The 23,469-nt window shown below is 42.7% G+C and overlaps 1 protein-coding gene across 8 annotated transcripts in view; it reads right to left on the bottom strand.

Moving 5' to 3' along the window:
• CDH10 (cadherin 10) overlaps positions 1–23,469 on the bottom strand; it is a 376,032-nt gene that overhangs the window by 8,143 nt on the left and 344,420 nt on the right. For all 8 annotated transcript variants that reach the window (XM_083449435.1, XM_083449431.1, XM_083449433.1 and 5 more), the window contains 6 exons: positions 20,484–20,603; positions 19,295–19,462; positions 11,887–12,074; positions 7,691–7,944; positions 3,239–3,375; positions 2,480–2,601 (listed from right to left, as the gene is read on the bottom strand). In XM_083449435.1, the coding sequence (XP_083305561.1) occupies positions 2,480–2,601; positions 3,239–3,375; positions 7,691–7,944; positions 11,887–12,074; positions 19,295–19,462; positions 20,484–20,603 (989 nt within the window). The remainder of the gene's footprint in view (positions 1–2,479; positions 2,602–3,238; positions 3,376–7,690; positions 7,945–11,886; positions 12,075–19,294; positions 19,463–20,483; positions 20,604–23,469) is intronic.

The raw sequence follows: 23,469 nt of genomic DNA, 5'->3' as shown, positions 1-23,469 counted from the left end.
TCCGGTTCATACATAATTATAAACCATGGTTAACTCAAATCAGAAGCAAAAGTTTCTGGCCTTTTTGCAACCCCAGCAATGGAACTCAGTGGGTGATATTGGGCCAATAGCTGTCTTTCAGCCTAGTTTAGCACATAGGATTGCTGTGAAGATAAAATGAAGAGAAGGAGCATCATGTGTGCCACTTTGTGCTCCTTAGAGGCAAGACAGGATAGAAAAGTAATAAATAAATGCATAACTCCCAACTAAATCAATATGGAAGAGGAAATTAAAAAGTCTTTGCCTATTTATCCATTTGGGAAGAATGCAGTTGTGGACACAGTCAAATGCTACAGACTCTTTAGCCTTTGTTCAGTTCAAAATATGAAATCTGTTGAAAATTAGTTGTAAACCAGAAAAATCAAAAAGCTTTTTTCTGCCCTGCACAGGTATGTGACTTGCAATTTGTTTTGTAGCCTGGTCATGTGTATCAAATTCAACAGGGATGGCATAAACTTATGACCTCAAATGTGGCATGGGAAGTAATGTAAATACATCTAAATCTTACTCTATTTGTCACCCTATATCTGAGAGCTTATATTGGGGTTTGGCTAAAGCAGCGGTTCTCAACCTGTGGGTCCCCAGATGTTGTTGGACTACAACTTCCATCATCCCTGAGCTCTGGCCTTGCTAGCTGGGGGTAATGGGAGTTGTAGTCCAACAACATCTGGGGACCCACAGGTTGAGAAAGGCTGGGCTAAAGGAATCCAAAGTGCTACCCGAGATGTTGATGGCTGGGGGATGCAGTCTGTTCTCACTACAGGTGAACTCAGGGGTGATGTGTCCTTTTTCACCATCTGAGGTGAAATGAGAAAGTGCTGCTCTCTGCCAGCCCCCCCCCCTGCCATTGTGCCCCATCCCCTATTTCCACCATTGCCGGGGAGTGCCCCCACTCTAGCCAAACTTGGCAAGAGCTGAGGCGTCCCTCAAAACATTGCCTCTTGTCTTCTCCACCCAGGGGCAGGGGGAAAGATGAGCAGCAAAACTGTGCACACGGAGGCATCCTTCTCACCGGTGAGAAGTGGGTGTTCCACCAACAGCACCAGTGATGATGCAGGTGGGACAATGCCACATGCTTCCACCACCTGAAGCACCACCTGAAGCTTTCTCATTGGTGTGCTGACTCCGGGTTGAGTAAAAAGGGAGATGGTTGCTCTTTCTGGCTTCAGGGTGCTGCTAAAGTCACATGACATCACCCCGAGGACAGAGAGTGTGGGACCATTTTTTTCCTGTCCCCAACCTGCCTGCTGCTCTGTCTGCATGGGGAGTGGCTGGCCGGCTAATGATATTCCAGTGTGTGCCTTAGCTGCTGACAGAAAGTGCTTGGCAGTGTAAATGAAAATGGTAAGTCAAGGGAGAAGTTTGTCAAATTCCCCCTCACCCTTTCTGAGTAGAAAATTCTGGCTCAGCCTCCGATAAAAGTAAACCCTGTGGAAGGATGGAGCACAAAAGCTTCCCTTAGATACTCCTCTGTTCCCCTCTGACACGCAACATAATAGAGGCAATGTCACATTATTCTCCCTGCCAATTCTGGCAAACCCTTTAAAAAATCCTCCTCCCTAAAGGAGAGACTGTGTGCCCCTCCATCACCCCCACAAAAGTGGGAAAGCGGTTTGGTGGGAGGAGTGATTTGAGCAGACAAACAGCAGGAAGTGAAAGAGTTAAGGTGCCCCTGTCCTCTCACTCTTCCCATTTTCTTTCTCCTCAGGAGGCACAATTGTGAGGTGCAAGAAGCCCTAATGGCCGGTACTTTGCCGCTCTTGACGGCAAAGTCATTTCACATTGATCCGAGTACAGTTCAAAGCATCTCCTAAAGAGGCAAAGCAAAACAAATGTTTGTCCTTCGGATGCAAACAACTTTTTATGCTGTTGTGTGATTTGCCCACAGAAAGCCTTTTGAGATAAAAACCGGCATTTGCATAAAAATAGAAGGCTGACAGTGATGTTTTAGAACACTATCCATGTCAAGTCAAAGCGCAATTGAGTTATGTAGCAAAGGATGCTTAAAAAATGATTACAAATTACTGTTTGTAACATATAACACTTTCCTCCATGAAGGCGGCACTGAATGCAATTAAGAGGGTGTTTTTTTAAGGACAAATCTGAGAAAACAACTGAAGAGAAACTGTTTTCTTTTGGGGGGGTGGGGGGAGGGAGAAAGGAGCTTGATGTCTTCCGAGCACAAAGCTTCCTTTTGTGGATCTGCAAGAAAGTCATTTGGTAATTTACATGTTGATGTAGCTGGGAAGCATTGCTGTACAAGGCTGGAGTCTGATTTGCTGGCAGCCATTTTCCCCCTTTTCATGTTAAGTTCCCCAAACTGCTCTCAAAAGCAATCTTTCACTCTTAAGGAATAGACACATTATTGTAAATGAATGACTTGGTGCCTGTTCCCATAACAGAACCAAATAGCTTTAAACATTTCCATAAATTGACTTACTTGGCCCGCTCTCGCATTTTCACACACAAAAGTATCATAGAACACAGCAAACTGTGGTGCGTTGTCATTCACATCCAATATCCGAACGTAAACAGAAACGCGAGTCATCTCTTTGGGGTTATCTGTCAAAGCAGGGGGGAATCAGTAATCTTTTAAAAAAATAGATTCTCTTTTCTATCAGAACTAAACTAGGAGGCCATGGATACATGGCACTTTAAGAACAAAAAGGGGGGGAAACCCCAGCAGTTTCACTATATGAATTTCTGCCGGCTAAGGCAGAATCTTCAATGCCACAACTTCAACACACAGAATTACAGATGACTAAACTAGGAGGTCCTTTAATGTGTTACTCATACTTTTTGAGGGAGAGTCTCACCCTTAGGGGACCCTCTGACAGCATCTGTAAGCTGTGGGGTCTGCTGCAATCCATGTTCCTCTCACGCCACTCTGCTCACACAAAAGGTATGGGGTGGGGGCCTACACCGTAGCTCCTTCCCAGACCACTATTGACCCTCCCCTAAACAGAAGCAATTCTGACATGGCGAGAAGCTCCTAAGAGCCTACCTACATGGACTTCTCCAGTGTGGGTCTACCAGTGTCATGAAGGAACAGACACTGCAGCAGCTCCCACATAGTGAAGCTTAACATCACACAAGGTACTGGGTCTTCCACATAAATCCAAAGAAAAATAATTTTGCACAATATTCTCTTCTCATGCAAACATGAAGAAAACACTTGCGTCAATAGCAATGAGCTTACTGATTTCAGCTGCTATCACACTAAGATTGTGCCACTGTGATATTTCTCGGTCAAGCATCTTGGAAGTATAAATAGATCCATTTCCAGAATGTATGTTGAAGATTCGGTCAAGGTCAGTGTGGCGATCCAAAGAAAATCTAAATTGGATCAAGCAGAGAAAGATTTGCCAACTGAACACTTTCATCTTCCTATAAGAAACAGTCGTTCCAATTCAGTGTTCAGACAGATGTTGCATCACTAGAGTCGTGGAGCCACCAGGAAGCTCCCGATCCAAATTTTATTCAGACCTATCTCTTCCCAAGATTCTTAAGAAATCATGAAAATCTCTCTGCACCCCTCCCCCATGACAGTTCCTGAAGCCATTTTGCATGATGGATCATGGACTCGATAATACAGAAGCACTTCCAATTCCCACTTGACTATTCTCATGCATGAAGCAGAAGAACCATGAGGAACGGAGCAGCCCCACAGGCGGCCATCAGAAATGCCTCTGAAATGTTACTGAGTCTATGTCCCCTTTGCTGAAAAAGTATCCAGCTCGTTGACATGTGATACGTAAATTGAAATGCTGGGCTCACACCGGTGGTGGTATAAAACCTGCTTCAACTTCTACTTCAGTGATATGTCTGTCTTTGCTCTCTCTTCCTCTTCATCTCTTATACTGACTATGATAATTTCCTCCCAGCTTTGTCCTCAATGTTATTTGCTTTCTTAATCTTTGCTCCCTTTCATTCTCTTCTCTTTTGGTGACAGATCCCTGTTTGCCCTAAACAACAGAGACTCAGTTCCATATAGCATGTGCAACTTTGGGTTCTGGGCTGTGCATGTGCTTTTAAGATGGAGGTCTTTCTCTATTCTTGATGTTGGCCTTTCTAATAAAGGGTCCATACAAAATGTTCAGAGTATCGATGCCTCAGAGTTGCACTTCCATGAAGAAATCAACCCAAAGAAGGCGGCAGCATTGTCAGTATGAAAAAGAATTATTGCTCCATTTGCCGAGGCAGAAAAGATGTGAGCAAGCCTGCATGCCAAAGACTTGTGTTAGCACAAATATATATAATCATCACTGAGGAAAATTCATAGTTAATCTCTGCTTTTTTATATGTACAGTGTTGTTGCATCAAGTGTTTTCTGCATTCTGTAAAAAGGCAGAACTGTAAGAACCAACAACTGTGCTTTAATAAGCAAAAAGGTAACTTTTCTTTCCCTCTGAACTGAACAAGATAAATACAGTCATTTACCTTTATTAGCTCTATTATCTCTGTGGTCCAAAAATATTTAATTAGAATGGTACAATGTAACCCTGCTGCTCCTTCCTCAAACCCCAGATAATTTCATGGAAAATTGCAAAAATTGTAGGGACAGCTTTTCCCCCGTCCATTACTGTCAATAGTTCTAGTTAATTATTCACCTGTAGCTTATTTCACAGAAAACAGGTGATTTGGCCATACTGAACAATGGATTGCAACTGACATCAGTGTCAATGTTTCCTCTTCATTATCTTCTCACAAACCACTATTTATTTTGGCATGGCCGGATTGTGTTGGGTAGGGGTAAGGGGTGTGTTGGCAGGGAATAATTATTGTTAAATTCTTTGGATGCGAAGACCTACCTTACTATATAATAAAAGCGCAAAGCTGTCAACATGCAACCTCCTCCATTGGAGGATTTGTCCTGCTGAACCACAGTCCTGGATGCGCATGAAATCAGGGAACCCGCTATGATATGAAAGTTGTTTTTCACTTTGTTCTCTATGCAGTAGGACAGCTCTTAAGATAACATAACACAGTTTTGCACAATAGCTCCAGAGATTACGGAGCAAGTGTTTGTCTATGTTTGGAGGGAAATTGACTGCCATTTTAAATCAAGATGGCAGACTGCACCTTTCAAAACTGCAGTGATTTTTCTTTTGGTTTCTTGGTGCCTGCCATTAAGCCTCTCCTCCTTACAGAGGGGAGGAGTTGTGAGCAGGAGCCGTTTCCCACGTTGGCAGGGGGCATTCCAGCCCCTGCCCAGCTGGCCTGGCCTGGCTGCTGTGCCATGTCCCCAGGCAGCCAACCAATCAGGTGGAGGTTTGGGGGCGGGGTTTTGCTGCTCACATGTGGCCACGGCAGCACTTCCCTTTCATTCCGCTGCTGGTTTTCATCGGATCAAGACCTCTGGAGGAGCTTGTTGTTTTTCAGCTGGTTTGGGAGTGTGGCCAGCGAGAGCCAGGAGGAGCCGTTCCTGCAGGGAAGCAGGGGCTCAAGTATTTTGTTTTGGCAGCAGATTTCTGAGTGGAGTGCCTCAAGGCAAGCGGAATCATCGGCGGTTTGGAGACCGTGAGGTTTGGAGACTGGCTTGGGGGGGGGGTTGCCTTGCATTTTCTGTGGGTTTCTGTTGCTTTGTCCCCTCTGGGTTGAACTGGCAAATTGGCATCATCCACTTGGTTTTTCGCCTACCTCGTAGCAAATCGTCACAACTTTTAGGTATAGGCGGTTAGGCATTGGAATATGTTTGTGTATTGGAGGGCAGGGTGTGGCCACCGCCTACCCCTCTACTTTATGGGTATTTCGGTAAAGGAATCCGGCGGTCGTGGATCCTGTCTGATGCCCTTGCTGGTGGCTAGGGCCATGGCACGGCCCCCGCTGACATCAGGGGGAGCTTTCAGTTGTATTTGCATAAACAGGCTCCTCCCACTGTTGTTAACCCTTGTTAGACTCACCACTCCCTGAGGGGATGGAGTCACGCTCTGTTATTTTATCCAATGCCTAGGCCAATACCTCTCACATGCTGTAATCAATAAAGTTGTGACTTTTTTTAGCTCATTAACCTAATATACTGTGTCCATGTGTCTTTCTTATCCCCAGGTGGGTGGCGGGTCCTTTCTTATCCCCAGGTGGGTGGCGGAAGAAATTATTTCTTCTTGTGGATTCCTAAGTAGTGACTCTGGATAGCTGGATTTGAGGAAAGACGTATCTTTTCTTTTCTTTCCTAGGAAAAACATCAGGTAATATATCCTATAGAAATATTAACTGGTTTTCTGATGCCATATCCAAGCTTGCCGAATACATTTGCCAGTACTTGTTTGCCCATTTTTTCTGCCGTACATTCACATCTTTCATTAACTGTTGCCGGAATTCCTATTGTCATTCCAATAAATATCCAAACTGCATGGACAGACATTAATAAAGCTGTCATATAATGGAAACAATAGAACAGGATGAGAGAGGAGCTTATGCCAATACAGAGCTTCAGGTCTTGGCATGGCCAGCTAACCTTCCTTTTTAGCTCATGTTTGGCTTATGCTATTGTCAAATATGACTGAAATGGATGAAGAAGCCAAACCAGAGTTCTCGTTACTTCTTGGTTGTATAAATATCACATATAAACAGTTGAGGAGGAGAAGTAAAATAACATGCTTCTGAAAACAAAACAAATCCATAGAGCTGAACCAAATATTCATGATAATGCTCCATTGTTCTCTGAACATTCATTGAATATGTAATAGCTGCAAAATGATATCTAACCATTGATTTTGAGATGTGTTTTCAATAATTACAACAATATTTGGCAGTAGATGGTATGCTATACTTAAGTCTTGGACTGCATTTGAAAATTGATATGCTATGACATAAGTTGAGTTTGGACAAGCATATCTGCTTAATAAGCTGAAATATCAGTGAATTGATTAGTTGTGCTTATGGGTCTTTGCTCCTGCTTTTACTTGAGGAATGGAATGAATAAACCAGCAACTCTTCCATTAACTGTAGTTGCCTGGTAACAGCTTCAGAATAAGCCAGGACAATATACCGTGGTTTGCTTGAAAACCTACCATGTCCTGAAGCTGTTAATTATGGTTTTCCAGTTAGTAAAAAATGGGAAATAATGAAAGATTTCATTGTTTGCTCCCACTGCGAAAGGGACATTCTAACTCACCCATTTTGAGATTTCATATTTGATGTTTGTCAAAACATTTGAATGTCAATTTTAAATTTAAAGTTGCATAATCAATTTCAAAATTCTGCGTTTCAATTTTAATTTTTTGGGGGGTAACATTTTGGCTCTACAAAATAAGCTTTGTGGGGGGGGGGGGATGACACAATTTTGTTTTGTCTTGCGTAGTGAGTGAGATATATACCTATAGACTAGTTTTTTTGGCCAAAAGTAAGTATCTGTCCCTAATTGTATCAGAGCAGAGACAGAAATGAGAGACAGAAAGTCACAACATTGCCTTGAAGTTTCATACTCTGGCCTGATAGGCTTCTGAGAATGTCATTCTACATGATCAAAACAATCTTCTTCAAGAATACAGTATCACTCAGTCCAGGATAGAATACCTTAGATAGTCTTCTTTATCAAGTACCTCATGCCTACATTTCTATGCATCTCACCAGTCAGAGTAACAATATCAGCTGAAATAACTAGATATAGAGATGTTATCAATCTAGGGTTTTTGATTCTGGCCTTTACCTGATAGGACCTGCAGCAGAATCTGGATCTCGGGCCATCACAGTGCCTATGATTGTGCCCACCTCAATATCTTCATGGATCTCAAAAAGGTAAGAGGATCTGCTGAAAATGGGAGGCTCGTCCACATCTTCCACTGATATTTTCACAGTGGTTGTATCTTTGAAAGGTCCGAGATAATAAAATCGTGGGTCGACATATAGATTCTCTGCCTCTACTTTCAAAGTATATAGCCTTCGATTCTCATAGTCCAGTGGCTGTAAGACAACATAGGGAGGGAACAAAGTCAATAGCACAATGACACAACAATGTGTTAGGTGTCAGAAAGTCACATTGTGAAAAGTGGGATAGCATAGCAAGCACCATTTGCCATTTATGTAATGGCAGCAATATCCCAGGTACCAAAGCACATACAATAATGACATATGCCAAGATACATATTGCTTACTTTATGGTGTCGCACAGGAGTGGCTAACATGTGCCACTCCAAAATGTTGGTATTCACCTGACTGTTGACCATGGGTTGGATGGGAGTTTAGAGTCCCGGATGTAGTGGGTTAAGTGTTGGGTCTCTATCCTGCTTTTGCCATGGACAAGTAGTCATGCATAACAACTAGTGACTCTAGATGGGGAGGGCAAATTTGTATTAAACACAAACACAGACACACTCATCTAGCCAATTTGATGAGGACTGGGTGATGACGCAACCGAGGATAGGATTTTACATGTGCACTGGAAGGCTTCTGTTGAATACTGATTTCCCTTGAAGAACTGGAACGCTGGGTTTAGACTGGTAGGGCTATCCCAACCGTTAGGCAGAGTTAAACATGCAGCTCAGATACACCCCGGTTCTTCCTCCTGAGCCATTCCCCTCTGTCAGATGACAGAGTTGTCCATGCACAAGGCCTGTCCTAATTAGCGAGTTGGCTCTCACATATTGGAAAGAGATTTCCCAGTGTCGTGCTTCTGTATATGAAATGGTGAGAGGGCACCATCTTGTCACTAGGCAAAGCAGTGGCAGACTTTGGGCTCTCAAATTTCAGCAGCACCTTTTGGAACGCTAACATTTGGTGGTGCCCACCACCTCTCACAGTCCGTTCTGCAGCACCACTGTGGTGTCCTTTGCAGTGTTCTGCCCAGCGCCACCGTACCGGCAACATCACCCTAAAACCAACTCTGGGAAAGAGTGAATAGGCCCTCTCCTCCTCCTCCTCCTCCTCCTCTTCCCCACTTGCCATCTCGCTGTGGACACAACCTGCATCACTGCTCAGAAGAAGAAAGCAATTTGAGTGGAGACTGCTATTATTTTCCCTTGCTTTTGGAACTGCTCGCAGAAGAAGCAGAGAGTTCTGGGATGTGGCCGTAAGCCTCCTGCTGGGATCTGAGTAGTTGCCCAATGATGCCAGTCCTGAACTTGGCACTGAATCAGACTCTTCTTCCAATTGGGGGAAAGGATGGGTGTGCATTGTGGGGAAGATGTCCACCACTAGAACAGTTGCCTGGTCACTGAATCAGCTACTCATGTCCTCCTTGCCCTCAATAGTACCGCAGCTGAAGCAGGAGCACTGCATAATTGTTCAGACCATGAACTGGCACCCACACTGTGGAGAATGCACATGTGCCAAAATGTTATGATCCAGTTTAGTACCTAGGGATCTGTTTTTCCCAGCCATTTGCCAAGAAAGTTTGAAATGAGTGTCTCAAATGCAATTTGAGAAGAGGCAGATCTATACATCACTGCATCAGATCAGAGGTGGTGACATGACTGAATGCTTTTGGAAACCCATTACACCTGGAAAACTTGATTCCAGAGAAAAGGATTCAAGCTTTCCTTTTGATATGCTAGCTTTGAAAATGCAGGGTTCCTCCCTGCCCACTGGCAAATAATTTTAGAAACACTGTCCTCAATGAAATGACCTGGTCTAGTTTTATCAGCATATCTGCTGTTTTTGTGACCTTGGATTCAGTGGGCAAGTCACTACTTCCTAACTACCTTCTGATTCAATGGAGTGGTTGCGACTATGCAATGAGACAATCCCATCCATGCCTGTATGCATCAAATTGTCAGAAGGATTTGATGTAAAAACAAATACTTCACTTGACTCTTCTGTCTTCAGCTCTCAAGTGCATACCCAAGTAGCAAATCTTTAGGTAATGGCAGTTTCCATGCAAAATCTAGGGTCTCATCATCAGCACCATATCAAGCAGTTTTAGAGTCCACAACATTGGTCAAGAGACCACCATAAGGCTATTTTTATGAATATATATATATCTATATATCTATATATATATATATCCTGAATTTAAATTATCTTATGGAAAATCTGTGCATAACCTGGTTCATTTACATTGCATTTCATGAATCTGACATCAGTGAAATTTTGGCAAAATATATGTGACATTTTGTCAGCAAGTGCTTTTTAAAGTGAGAAGATGAAAAGTTTGGAGTTATAATTAGAATACTTCTTCTTTTTTTGGGGGGGGGGGGTGGATAGACAAGAGATTCCATTCTCTGATTTCTCAGTGACTGCAGATGAAAAGTGCTAGCTAATTAATGATTTCCAGGGAATGAACAAGCTGAGAGAAAGTGCAGCTTGTCTGACATTGGAGCAAAGCTTCATTAGCATGCACAATATAACAGAGAGATATCAAAAGGTGGCCCCAAAATGGATTCTGGAGACATTTTTGAATTTATTTCCCCTCAAATCTTTAAAGTTAAATTAGTGCTCGTGAAGGATGCCAGACTGTCTTGGCCCTTAAATCTTCTATTTACTCTGAAGTTATATTACGTTGGCAACAGACGCTCCCTTCCCGCATTATTGAGACTCTCCTCCCTCCATCTTAACCTTGTTCTCAAGGAGAACTTTATGTTGTACATGCTAATTATGTCTCAGATATATTCTCAGGTTTTCAAACTGCCAAAGGTACTGCACCTCAATGCAACAATCTGTCTTCCGAATAGATACTGAGAGGGTGATACAGAATAGCTATGTGGGCACCCATTCATTGTGGCTATGCAGGACCTTAACCCCTTGAGAAACTGCTCTGGAACTATGAAAACTCTGTTGGCTTCCCACAAATATCTAAGGCACTTCCTCTCAAATTTTCTCTGAATTTTGCTTTGGCAAAATATGGCAACAGCTCTAATGATGACAGCCTTTCCTCTTTTGATACAAATATGAAATACTTTGCATTTGGGTCCACTCTTCTACCTCTGAATGCATTACTGTTAAAATATTTTTCCTACAATAAGCAACCTTTGATAAATTGAAAGGTATAGCAAATAACTTACAATTACCAGATGTCCCCGTTTCCTGGGGATAGTCCCCAGATTCACATATCTGTCCCTGGACAAAATCCGTCCCTGGAATGTCCCCTGATTTCATTTAATGTCCCTGGATTTATATTTTTTATAATATTTATATTTATTAGTAGAGAATGAATGTTGCGTGATTGGTTCAACAGCACAAGACACATCATATGGGGACTTCCGGTGAGGCAAAATGGCAGGCGCCACAGCAGCGAGCAGCTTCTGAAGCCAGCCAGAGCCAACTGCACTACTAGTCTGACTCCGGGCTGCTGAGACTGCCACTGCCACTGCTGAGGGGGAACTGGGGACGCCCGGCACGTCAACTGGGGGAACCGCTGACACACACACCCCGCAACCCAAATCAAGCCAGGAGCATGAGCACCTGGTTACCCGGTCGACTGCCCAGCGGTGCTCTGGGGTCAGGAAAACCCTGGAGCCAACGTAGAGAGAAAGGGGAGAGGAGAAGGAAGAGAGAGAAAGAGGAAGGAGAAAAAAGAGGGCAGCCCCGACCTTGCCGCGTTGCTGCAGGTGCCACTGCTGAGTTGGAGAGGTAGGAGAGCACCGGGAGGGCAAGGACATGTGGACAAGCCCAGGTCTGACCTGAGCCTACTCCATGGCAGCTAGTGCTCCGAGAGAGCAGGCCAGGACACAGAGAAAGGCCGTGTGACAAAGGAGACCACAGAAGAGAAGTGTCCCCGGATTCTTTGAAAAAATCTGATAACCTTAAAATAATTGCACAGCTATAATTGTGGAATCTAAAACGAAGCTACATGGCATTTCTGGACAACCAACAAACTTTTAATAATGGTACCAACTCTGCAAAATATAACATGTAATTTCAAAGCTGATTATTTTAAAGCACCTAGTAATTCATGGAGATAATACACACCTTTCGCACTGTTATAACTCCTTCCTGTGTCTCCTTCTGTGTAACAATGTCAAACATATCCCTTCCATCACCATCAATAATGCGGTATTCAAGTTCTGCGTTCCTCCCAATGTCTGCATCAGAGGCTTTTATGGTTCCAATGGCAGTGCCAACCGGGGAGGATTCTGGGATACGAAGGTGGACTGAGCCTGCAAGGAAGAAAGTCAGAAATACATAAGCAGTTGTTAGTTACAAATCATGTGTGATTAACAGCAGAATCCCATAATGTCTACCCAGAATCAGAAGCATATCCCATTGAATTCACTGGAGCTTACTCCAAGGTATAAGATTGCAGTTTCATGACTCCATCGCTTTAGCCATTAAGTCAAGAAAGTGGCACTTTGGGTTATACTGATTTCATTCAAGAGACATAACTTTGGAAAACCTTGTATGTGAGAAGGCTTATTCTATGTGTCCAACTTCCCAATGGGCTTTTCCAACAGCGAGCCCCTATCGTAAATTTAGGTTTGAACATTTAAAGTAGATTAAAGGTTTCTGCCACCCTACTGCAACAAATCCAGTTAAAGATGGACTTTTGCGGTTTGGAAAGTGATGTGAAATGTATTGCAAAGTGTGGAATGAGTGAATGATTAATGGAAAGGCTTGAAGCAGGTCTTAGTTCTGGAACATTAGTTTTTCACACCAGAATTTATCCTATATATGCCAGTCTTTCTCATTTTGAAGTTGACTGAATCCACGAAGTCATGCCTTTAATCCAGCAAGCCTGTCTTATTTGAAGTTCACTTTCAAACACGGCATTAAAGCACTTTTAACAAAGGAGGAGCAGATGAGTTGCCCAACAGCACCAACAGTTGCTTGGCTGCAGGTAAAATTTCACCTAATTATGTGTATATTCAAACACATACACATGCTTCCAAAAATGCTCCCCAGTTATGTTTAACATTGATGCTGGAAAACAGCTCTCATGTCTTTGGAAGCTTCCCATAAGTGTGAATAAGCCTTCCTCATTGATATTAATATTACAGCATTCTGATAATAACTGCATAAGAGGTGTTCAATTTCATTAGTCCCCTTGATACATGGTCAAGTCAGCAAATCAGATAAGAGATAAGAGCAGTTTAGTGTACAATTTCACATTTGACATGAATTTTATTGATTCCTCTTTTAAGAAAGAATCAATAAGGCCTTTAGCACTTCCATGAATCAAGCACTTTTTAGGCCCTTTCATGAACCCATTAGTTTTGTTACTTTTAACGTGATATAAGTCTCATTAATAAAGAGTCTGTCAAGGGAAAGGGGAGGAATGCTTAATAAAAAAAAATGACCCATTGCAGAAGGAGGGAGTTTGGGTTATGTATGCATCTGTAGATATAAATTTGCTCTGAAGGGACTTAGCAAACATCCTCTACAGTAGAAGGAAGGAGCGTGTGACCAAAATAACAATGGAAATGAAATGAAATACAGGAAATCTATTTAGAACAGAGAGTGAACCTTCAGCTGATAACATACTGATGTCTAGAATACTGTATTACTCTTTCATACAAATCACAATCCCAGTATCAAAACATATGCAGGGAAATACTAAATAAGCTGTGTCAATCAGTCAGAAGAAAACATTGTTTTCATAGGGACTAAGCAGACTTTCCTCTGAAAACAATGTACACTGCAACAATTTTTTAAAAAATCAAAATGCTCATGGTTAAAGGGTTATGATTGCAGCTATGCAGATTACAGTTTACTTTCCATTAAGTTGTAGGGAAACTTGATTACAATAAGATCAGAAAGCTGAAACATTATCCCACTTAACCTCCCCCCCCCCCTTTTCTGCTGCCGGTGCTTAAAATTGGTCCAAACATCTGAATATTATTGTTGATTGCCTGCATTCTATATGCACATTTTATGTGAACTCTGCAGAAGTAGCAAATGGGTTCTCTCTCTGTGTGCATGGAGAAACAATAACATGGCATGTGTCATTCCCACATCTTGCCACCGATAGACAAGTCAGCCTTCAGAGATGAAGCACACATTACTAGAATGAAAAAGGTAAAGGACCCCTGGATGGTTAAGTCCAGTCAAAGGCGACTATGGGGTTGTCACGCTCATCTTACTTTCAGGCCGAGGGAGCCAGTGTTTGTCCACAGACAGCTATTCCGAGTCATGTGGCCAGCATGACTAAACCACTTCTGGCACAACAGAACACACAGCAGTACCTATTTATCTACATGCACTGGTGTACTTTTGAACTGCTAGGTTGCCAGGAGCTGGGACAGAGCAACAGGAGCTCACCCCATTGTGGGGATTCGAAATGCCAACCTTCTGATCGGCAAGCCAGTGGTTAAGACCACAGTGCCACCTGCATCTTTACTATTGCCTCCTGGTGGTAGACATGCCCCATCCAGTCAGCAGCATTTAGAAGTACTTATCTAGTGACTCATCATCACCATCAGGTTGACCATCTCCATGCCTCAAGTTGACCCTCCTGGGAGATGTCTGGGCCTATGGTCACCTGTTGAGTACATGCAAATAGTATGTCCCTTGCCACAGAGACCATGTATGATAGCATTGCTGGGATAACCCTGGTCTGTGGCTCCAACTCTTAGATATCTTCCAGATTGGCCGTCCCATCCAGAATCGCCACCCTTTGTTCATTCACATATGGACACAGATACTGTTCTTGCAAATTTCTTATCAACTCTTTTCTGTATTGCATTCCTGTTGTTGTTTTCAGCCCTGACTCGTGGCAATTTTTGTATAATTTAAACAAACAAGCAAAAAATCCTTCCAGTAGCACCTTAGAGACCAACTAAGTTTGTTATTGGTATGAGCTTCCGTGTGCATGCACACTTCTTCAGATTGGTCTTCAGAAGAAGTGTGCATGCACAAGAAAGCTCATACCAATAACCAGTGGCGTAGCGTGGGTTGTCAGCACCCGGGGCAAGGCAAGTAATTTGCGCTCCCTAACCAGGTAGGGGCAGAGAGCTGCGAGTGCGAGCGCCCCCCCCAGATGTTGCGCCCGGTGCGGCCAGCCCTCCCTGCACCCCCCACACTACGCCACTGCCAATAACAAACTTAGTTGTCTCTAAGGTGCTACTGGAAGGAATTTTTTTATTTTGTTTCGACTACGGCAGACCAACACGGCTACCTACCTATATAATTTAAAATGCAGTTACCGCTCCAACCTGTCCAATGTGGACAAGGAAAGCACTGTCAAGTCTTTAAGTTACTTGTTTGTTGGCAGTTCAATGATAAGTAAAGAGCCAAGTCTTTATCAAGAGGAAACAATACAAATATGTCAGACCATTCAATGGCAAACTTTTAAATACATTAGAAAGGAACTTTGCTGAGTGGAACTTACTTGTAGATAACAGTACAGAAAGGGTCTTTGTCATAGAGAAATACATTGCAGCATTATACATCACGACAGTGTGCAAACTCTATTCCCTTGTATGTTATTGCAGTGGAGCAGAACCTGCTATTCTGTGGCTTGATCTTGATACTGGAATGGGAAGATCTGGACCTTCCTTTCCTATCAGATCCACCCTTCTTTCTAAAGCTTCTGAACATTACTATGGAACTATGGAACAGAGCAAAAGAAGTGTTGTTCCTTGCGCTAATGTACAAAAGGATTCCAAGAGTCAAAGTCAATGTTACCATAGTAATCTCAGATTATTGTATTCCTTTTGACACTTGGAAGCAATAATAACTCAATTTAAACAAGCAAAATCATTCAACTGATAATGGTAAAATAATGGGTGCTGCAAAATCAGCCACCTTTGGTATGTTATCAAAGGGTTGCAGAAGAATGTGACAGCACCAAACAAATGGAAAACACAAAGGAAACTGTTTCTCGATACCAAGAGTTTTCAGTCTCTCGAAAATACAGTGGTACCTCGCAAGACGAATGCCTCGCAAGACAAAAAACTCGCAAGACGAAAGAGTTTTTCGTTTTTTGAGTTGCTTCGCAAGACGAATTTCCCTATGGGCTTGCTTCGCAAGACGAAAACGTCTTGCGCCTTTTCCTTAAAACCGTCAATGCATTCCTATGGGAAACCTTCAATGCACAGTGGTGCTTCGCAAGACGAAAAAATTCACAAGATGAAAAAACTCGCAGAATGAATTAATTTCATCTTGCGAGGCACCACTGTATGCTTTCTAAGGGTGCGGGGGAGAGAGAAAGATTTAATATATTACAGAATACAAACTCCCTCTGTTTTCCTTGTGCTTTTCCAATACAGTCATACCTCAGGTTACAGACGCTTCAGGTTGCGTTTTTTTGGGCAATGGACTGCCGAAACCCAGAAGTACCGAAACGGGTTACTTCCGGGTTCCAGCGGCCACGCATGCGCAGAAGCGCTAAATCGCAACCCATGCATGTGCAGTTGCGCCGCTGCGGGTTGCGAACACTGCGAGTTGTGAACGTGCATCTCGCACAGATCACGTTTGCAACCCGAGCGTCCACTGTATAGACAATGTTATTCAGGAGGCATTTTTAAGCCTGGTTGTCATTGTTTTCTAAAAAAACACACAAAAACCTTTGGTAGCTCAGGAGGCAGGGTTTAAAAAATTGAGTAGTACTTTTACTAATGTGCTTTTAGTAACATTTATTTACTTTAATTCAGTATGCATACGTTAGGCCTCCAACAATATTTTTAACAAGGGTTCTCTTTTCCAGATATTTCACCAAAGAAGGATTGAACAGGCCTTTTGCGGATCAATAAATACATCAATATAAATATTCCAGGCACCTCTTTTTTTACGTTTTACGTTATGGCATGCTAAAACTGAATATCAGCTCGCATAACTTGCAGCAGATCTTAAAGTTGTTAAAAACAATGACACATAGAATTTGCATCCATGGGACAGCTGGGGGGGGGTGGGCTATGCTCCTATTTCTTCCTCTCTCAGGCTATATGTCTCTCTCTGTGCGTGTGTCCATCTACAAAGTTAATAAGTCAAAAGAATCATTCTAGAGAGTGCAAGTCTAATCAAAAGTGACATGTGGATGCTAAATTCAAATGAGAATGTGTGTGTGTGTGTGTGTAGAGGAGGGAGGTTTGAAATATCCATTGAAGCCTATGTTTGAGCATGGCATCAACCTCAATATTACCACGGGCCTTTCATCGCAACTCGAGCCAATGTGTAGTAAAAGCTGCACAGAATTGGGTGGGTGCTCAGCCAGGGTGCTGGTGCTTCCAGGGCAGTGCCTTGCACATTGGGGCCCAGATCCAATACCCTGGGTGGTGCTCAGTAATTTTCAAAAAAAGCATACGGCGAGAAAGATGGCAAGCAAGTTAAGAGAGCGCGAGAGGAGTTCTGTGCAGTTCAGTAGGCCAGATACATGCCTTTATCCTGCTGTGTGTTGTGTGTATGTGTGGAACCTCATTGACTTTAGCACAGTAACCTGATTATTTCCTAGGTCGGAAGCACATACAGCAGAATGTGCCTTCTATACCCATCTCGCTAGCTTGGGCGCGACATCTTCATCCATGCCCCAACTAGCGTGCTGCTGCGACGTCACGATGCGGGGGCCAATTTGGTGCCCCTGCCTGCCACAATGGCTTCTCATGCAAAGTCATTGTACGATTAATAAAGGTGCAATTTCCTCCTTTGCATCCAATCACCCTATTCTGGAAAAGTCATTTTTGTCATATCTATTTCTTTAGTATGGAGTCTAGTGAAGAGCTTACAAATTAAAATAAATTCAAAAGTTTGTGTTGTTTAGTCTAATCGGAGGAATTAATCTGCTGAGCGTAGGAATTGTGGTGCTCTGTACGCTATCTTCTTTCTTTCTTTCCTCCTCCTCCTCCTCCTCCTCCTCCTCCTTTTTTTTCTTTCTTCTTCTTCTTCTTCTTTAAAAAAAAGCTTTTCAACTGTAATCCAGCTTGGTGTTAGAACCGCTGTGGCCTAGTAAAAAGCTAAAGGTAAAGGACCCCTGACAGTTAAGTCCAGTCACGAACAACTCTGGGGTTGCAGCGCTCATCTCACTTTACTGTCCAAAGGAGCCGATGTTTGTCCATAGACAGTTTTTCCGGGTCATGTTGCCAGCATGACTAAGCCCCTTCTGGCGAACCAGAGCAACGCACAGAAATGCCATTTACCTTCCCGCCAGAGCGTTACCTATTTATCTACTTGTACTTTGACGTGCTTTCGAACTGCTAGGATGGCAGGAGCTGGGACCGAGCAATGGGAGCTCACCCCATTGCAGGGATTTGAACTGCCAACCTTCCAATCGGCAAGCCCTAGGCTCAGTGGTTTAGACCACAGTGCCACCCACGTCCCTTTTGGCCTAGTAATGGTGCTCAAATTCAGGAGTCAGAAGTGAACTCTCCCTGCTTAGAAAAACAACAAGTCATTATCAACCAAGCCCCCAAATTTGGGTTTGGCTTCTAATGACCCATCCGGGTGCCATTTGATTGCAATTCTCCACTTTCCATGGCAAAGGACAGGGTTGTAGGAATGATAGGGAGAGCTAGTTTGGTGGGCTTCAGCAGCTTTCAAGACCTCATCTTTTGAGATATTGTTGGGTCTGGATAATTCTGAGTCTTCTCAGAAAGAACCCATTGCTTCTGGGGAGCCCAGGAAATGGAGTTTCCAATGCCTCTCTACTTAACAGGTTGACAGATGTGAGTTTCTCAAGTTCTTCCATAGCAATTAACTGAAACCAGCAGCAACCAGACCTTACATATGCAGTTTCTGAAGCCCCCCATACCTACCCATTGGTGGGAAGGGCTTGGGTTCAGCTGCAAGGGCTTGATTTTTCCAAACTTCCTTGGGGAAAGCTCTGAAGTAAGATTCACAAACTCTTACTGAGACCAGAAAGCATGGAAAAACTTCAACAAATTGCATTGCCATTGCAAAGGGGCTTTTCCACCGGTACTCATGCCTCCATGATTTCAATAGGCTGAAAATGCACATAACTGTGAAGTGGATAGCCTTGCATTTACAAAGTTCCTTAGCTTTTTAAAAAGCAGCTTCTGCCCTCAGGTTAGATGGGTCCTGCTTCAGCATTTAATCAGGGAGTTCATTGTACTCACCCCTTCCTCTCTTTTTTTGTTTTGTTAATTCCATTGATAAAATTATTAATCTCCAGGTTGCAGCAAAGGATGATTTGTTCTTAAAGCTCTGCTTATTTCCCCCTCCCCTTCTCAATTCCCACCTTCACCCCAAATACCAAGAACTATTCTGGGGTTTCTGCAACTTTGACTGCTGCTGCCCCTCCCCAAACAAGGATGTCCCCGTTTCATTTAATTTTTGTTTTTAATAACAGCGAATAAATCCGTGTATAAGCCTTGTCTTCGAGTGTGTGCCCCATAATCTAGATTTGCTTTAAATTAAACCAGATGGCAGTCGCCTCACTCTTTTATTCTGATGCTTTTGTAGTACAGAAGGGCTATTAAAGGAAGCTTACTCTGGGGGAATCGAGGCGGATTGTCGTTGACATCAGTCAGGGTGATGTTGACTGTCGTGGTCCCCGATAATCCACCCATCTGGCCTCCCATGTCTTTTGCCTGAATGACAACTTGGTACTGCTCTCGGTTTTCCCTGTTCATGTTTGGTAGAGCTGTCCTGATGATGCCTTGGAAGAAAACAAGTAAGCATTTGTTAACATTGCTGGCATTCACTTTGCACAGCAAGTCACACACACACACAAACACACAAATAATGTACCCATTATAACATTGAGAGGGTATATTTTAAAATATCAGGAATAGTTCAGCAGAAGATTGGCCAACACAGTGAGAGATCAAAAGCAAGACATAGAGAAAAATCTCTATATTAGTGGCTACAAAACTCTTTGCATGTATTATTATTATTATTATTATTATTATTAATTATTATTATTATTATTTTATATACTACCCTTTAACCAAAGATCCCAGGGAAGTGTTTAACATTAAGAAAATAATTCATGCAGCATAATCATAAAAACATAATCATAAAACAATCATAATAACAGCCCCCACCCCGTGTTTAACAGGCCATAGCTTATTTAATGGCCGATGGCCTGGGTAGAGAGGAATGTTTTTGGCTGGCTCGTAAAGACATGAAATGATGGCACCAAGCAGTCTCTTTAGAGAGAGCATTTCATTGATGGGGAGCCACCACAGAAAATGCCTGTTCTCATGTTGTCACCCTCCAAACCTTTCAGGGAGGGGGAACATATAAGCTAGAACAGTGGTACCTCGGTTTTCGAACCCAACCACCGATCCAATTTACTAGTTTAGTAAATGCGGATGACATTTTACACAGGAGAGCATTAAAAAAACAACCCACTCCTTCCTTGCTTATAAATCTGAAGTGGTACAGCCCAGAAATCTACCGCCTCTTGCTGTATACTGTATATAAATTAGCTCTTACATTGCATCCCCTATATTTTTCCCATCCCCTTTCTGTTTTCAAAGTAGAAAATTAATATATCCAGGATTTATTCAGATTACAGTCATCAAATTTGCATTTTAACACTTCTCACACTTCAGAGTTTCTGAAGTTACCAGAATATGGCATGCAGCTATAGGTACTCTGCTTCACTGAGTGACTGGCAAAAAGGCATTTGAGTCCTTCTTGAAATATAGAAAAATAGCAACAGCATCCCTGACCTGTTTCTGGCTCCACAGAGAAATATGGTTGGCCTTGAAGTATGCTATAGATGATTCTGGCACTGTTGCCATAGGAAGGGTCATCCGCATCAGTGGCTGTAACTTGCACAACAGAAGTACCTATTCAAATAAAACATAGTTCCGTCATCTCGGATGCTGAAAGCATTATACACTGCATTCAATGTAGCCCTATTAACAACTCCAATTTTCTGTTCTGCCTCTGGAATCTATTGTCACAGAAGCCCACATTTTAAAACAAAGAATCTTGGGTGGAGAGTCAAGGACATCTGGGTACCAATTTATATCATCAGTGCCTCTGCATGATGCCCGGTAGGTCATGGACACTCCAGAAATCTTCAAAGCATGGAGGCTAGCAAAGGTCTAAATCAACACAGTTTTGAGCTGCAGGACTCAAGGTTACCCAGATGCCTCTCCCTGCATAAATTAATTCCCGAAACGCCCCCTCCTTGCATGAATTAGTTGAGTGACACTAATTTCCCTTGTAAATACTGAATAGAGTTTCAAGGCTGTATTTCATTTCACATTGACAAAAATATATCGTGGTGTGAGCAAAATAAAAATGGGTTCAGACACCACTGGTGGCAGAACATGGGGTCTCAAATTTCAGTGGTGTGCTGTGCAAAACCAAATCTATACACACACACACCGGCTTCTCATGATCCATTCTAAATAATAACTGTGGCAACTCTTGCAGTGCCCCTGAGCTTTGGCACCCAGTGTGACAGAACCTGCCATGCTCCCCTAAATCCACATATGATACCATCACCCGCATACAGAAAAGAAGGTTCTTGTTTTCAGTTCTAGGCAGTTTTCTCTGATTATAATATATAAGGGGAACTCAGTCCTGAAGGAGCATCTCCACCCCTATCGTTCAGCCTGGACTCTGAGGTCCAGTTCCGAGGGCCTTCTGGAGGTTCCCTCACTGCGAGAAGTGAGGTTACAGGGAACCAGGCAGAAGGCCTTCTCAATAGTGGTGCCCACCCTGTGGAATGCCCTCCCATCAGATCTCAAGGAAATACACAACTATCTGACTTTTAGAAGACATATTAAGGCTGCCCTGTTTAGAGAAGTTTTTAATGTCTGATGTTTTATTGTATTTTAATATTCTGTTGGGAGCTGCCCAGAGTGGCTGAGGAAACCCAGCCAGATGGGCAGGGTATAATTAATAAATTAATAAATTAATAAATTAATACATTATTATTATTATTATTATTATTATTATTATTACCTCTACTACTACTACTACTACTACTATTACTATTATTATTATGGCACCTCTTTTTCTAGAAAGATAGCACTTTTGGTATGTACTTTAGGCATCCCTCTGCCTACAACACTAGTATGTTACAGAGAATGCCAGGACAGAATTCTGTCCCCTCCCATGCTAGTTTCCTAGGTGGAGGATTTAAAAAAATAAATAAATTGTACATTCAGTCTTCTGCAGCCCCACCTGATGTCGGAAGTGGTAAAGGAATGTAGGGATCTGCCTTACCCTTGCATGCTCTCCAGATATTTGGGACTTCCATTGCTGACTGGAGCTGCAGTTGTAGCACAAAAGATCTAGAACCTATCAGGTTGGGGAAAGCTGACTTACACTGCTCCAGAGGGGTCTCTCTTTTTTAGATCTACCTATAGATACCCAGAAATGATTTTGGGGACCTTTTAGATGCAAAGCACATTCTCCAGCACTGACCTACAGTGATTTCTGCTGAAGGGCCTTATGCAAGTTTGCTACCTTAGCAAGACCCAAGCCATGATGATTCTGATGGAAAGACGTTGTGCCCCTCCAGTTGTTGTTCTTGCTATTCAGCAAGAATTAACCTTCTAAATTCCAGCTCAAGGCTATCCTCTTTTTCTTCATCGTTTATACTGTGCCTTGTGAAATTACTGTTCGTGTTTCTTTAAAAGGAAACCTCTTCAGCATCTTCCTTGGAGGTTAATACCAAAGAAAAATGGGGCAGTATCTAAACGTTCCCAAATCCGCCGCTGAACAGTGCATCGTATTTCTTCCCTCTTACAATGACTGTGATTTTGCCTTATGTGGTAGAGTAGACATTTTAACGAGGAGATTGAATTAGTGGCCGCAAATGTGAAGTTACCGTGCTAATGCTTGCATGTGTTTCTTTATTTCCCCCTGTGGGATTTGAATGCTGAATGTAGTCTTTTCACGCATTATGTGACAGCAAATCTGGGTTTGCCAAAAGATTTTGCATTCAATAGGGAACTGCAGCACATTCGGGCTCTCGGCTGAGTGTGCCTGTAAGGTAGATGGTTGTTTCAGTCACACATAAGTTTTGTGGGTATGAATCAGCCCTCTGTCAGTCTCCAAGACTTTATTCTCATCGAAGAGAATGAGGCATCCCTTCCTCATGTGTAACCTTGTGTATACTTGCTGAGAAAGGTGCAGACATGGATTGGTGACCTTTGCTCTTTTTATTGCAATTTGTGCCCATATATGAAATATATTGAAGATCAGGTAAGATGCAGTTCCCTTATAAATAGTAGAAAACAGTAATGAGATCCATATAGATGCTATTATTTTAAGTACAGTGCTACCTCGGTTTTTGAACTTCTCAGAAGTTGAACATTTCAGTTTTCGAATGCCGAAAACCTGGAAGTAGCTGCTTTGGTTTTTGAACGCTTTTCGGAAGTCAAACGTACATGCCACATGGCTTCCCTATTGAGTTTTCTGGAAGTAAATGCTTCTGGAAGTAATTGCTTCGGTTTTCAAATGTTTCAGAAGTCAAACAGTCTTCCGGAATGGATTACGTTCGAAAACCGAGGCACCACAGTATAGATTTAGAATTTGATTCAGAAGGCAAAAATATTTGTTCCTGGGGATGCAAGGTAGTTACCAAAAACTATAGGCCTGTGTCTCCTCCTTCTCACTTCCTCTCTTTGTGGGATATGACATCATAGCATCATAGAGCTGGAAGGGACCCCTAGCGTCATTTAGTGCAACCCC

Source organism: Podarcis tiliguerta, assembly GCF_965153285.1.
Source record: "Podarcis tiliguerta genome assembly, chromosome: 7".
NCBI lineage: Eukaryota > Metazoa > Chordata > Lepidosauria > Squamata > Lacertidae > Podarcis > Podarcis tiliguerta.
This window is presented reverse-complemented; position numbering and strand designations above follow the sequence as displayed.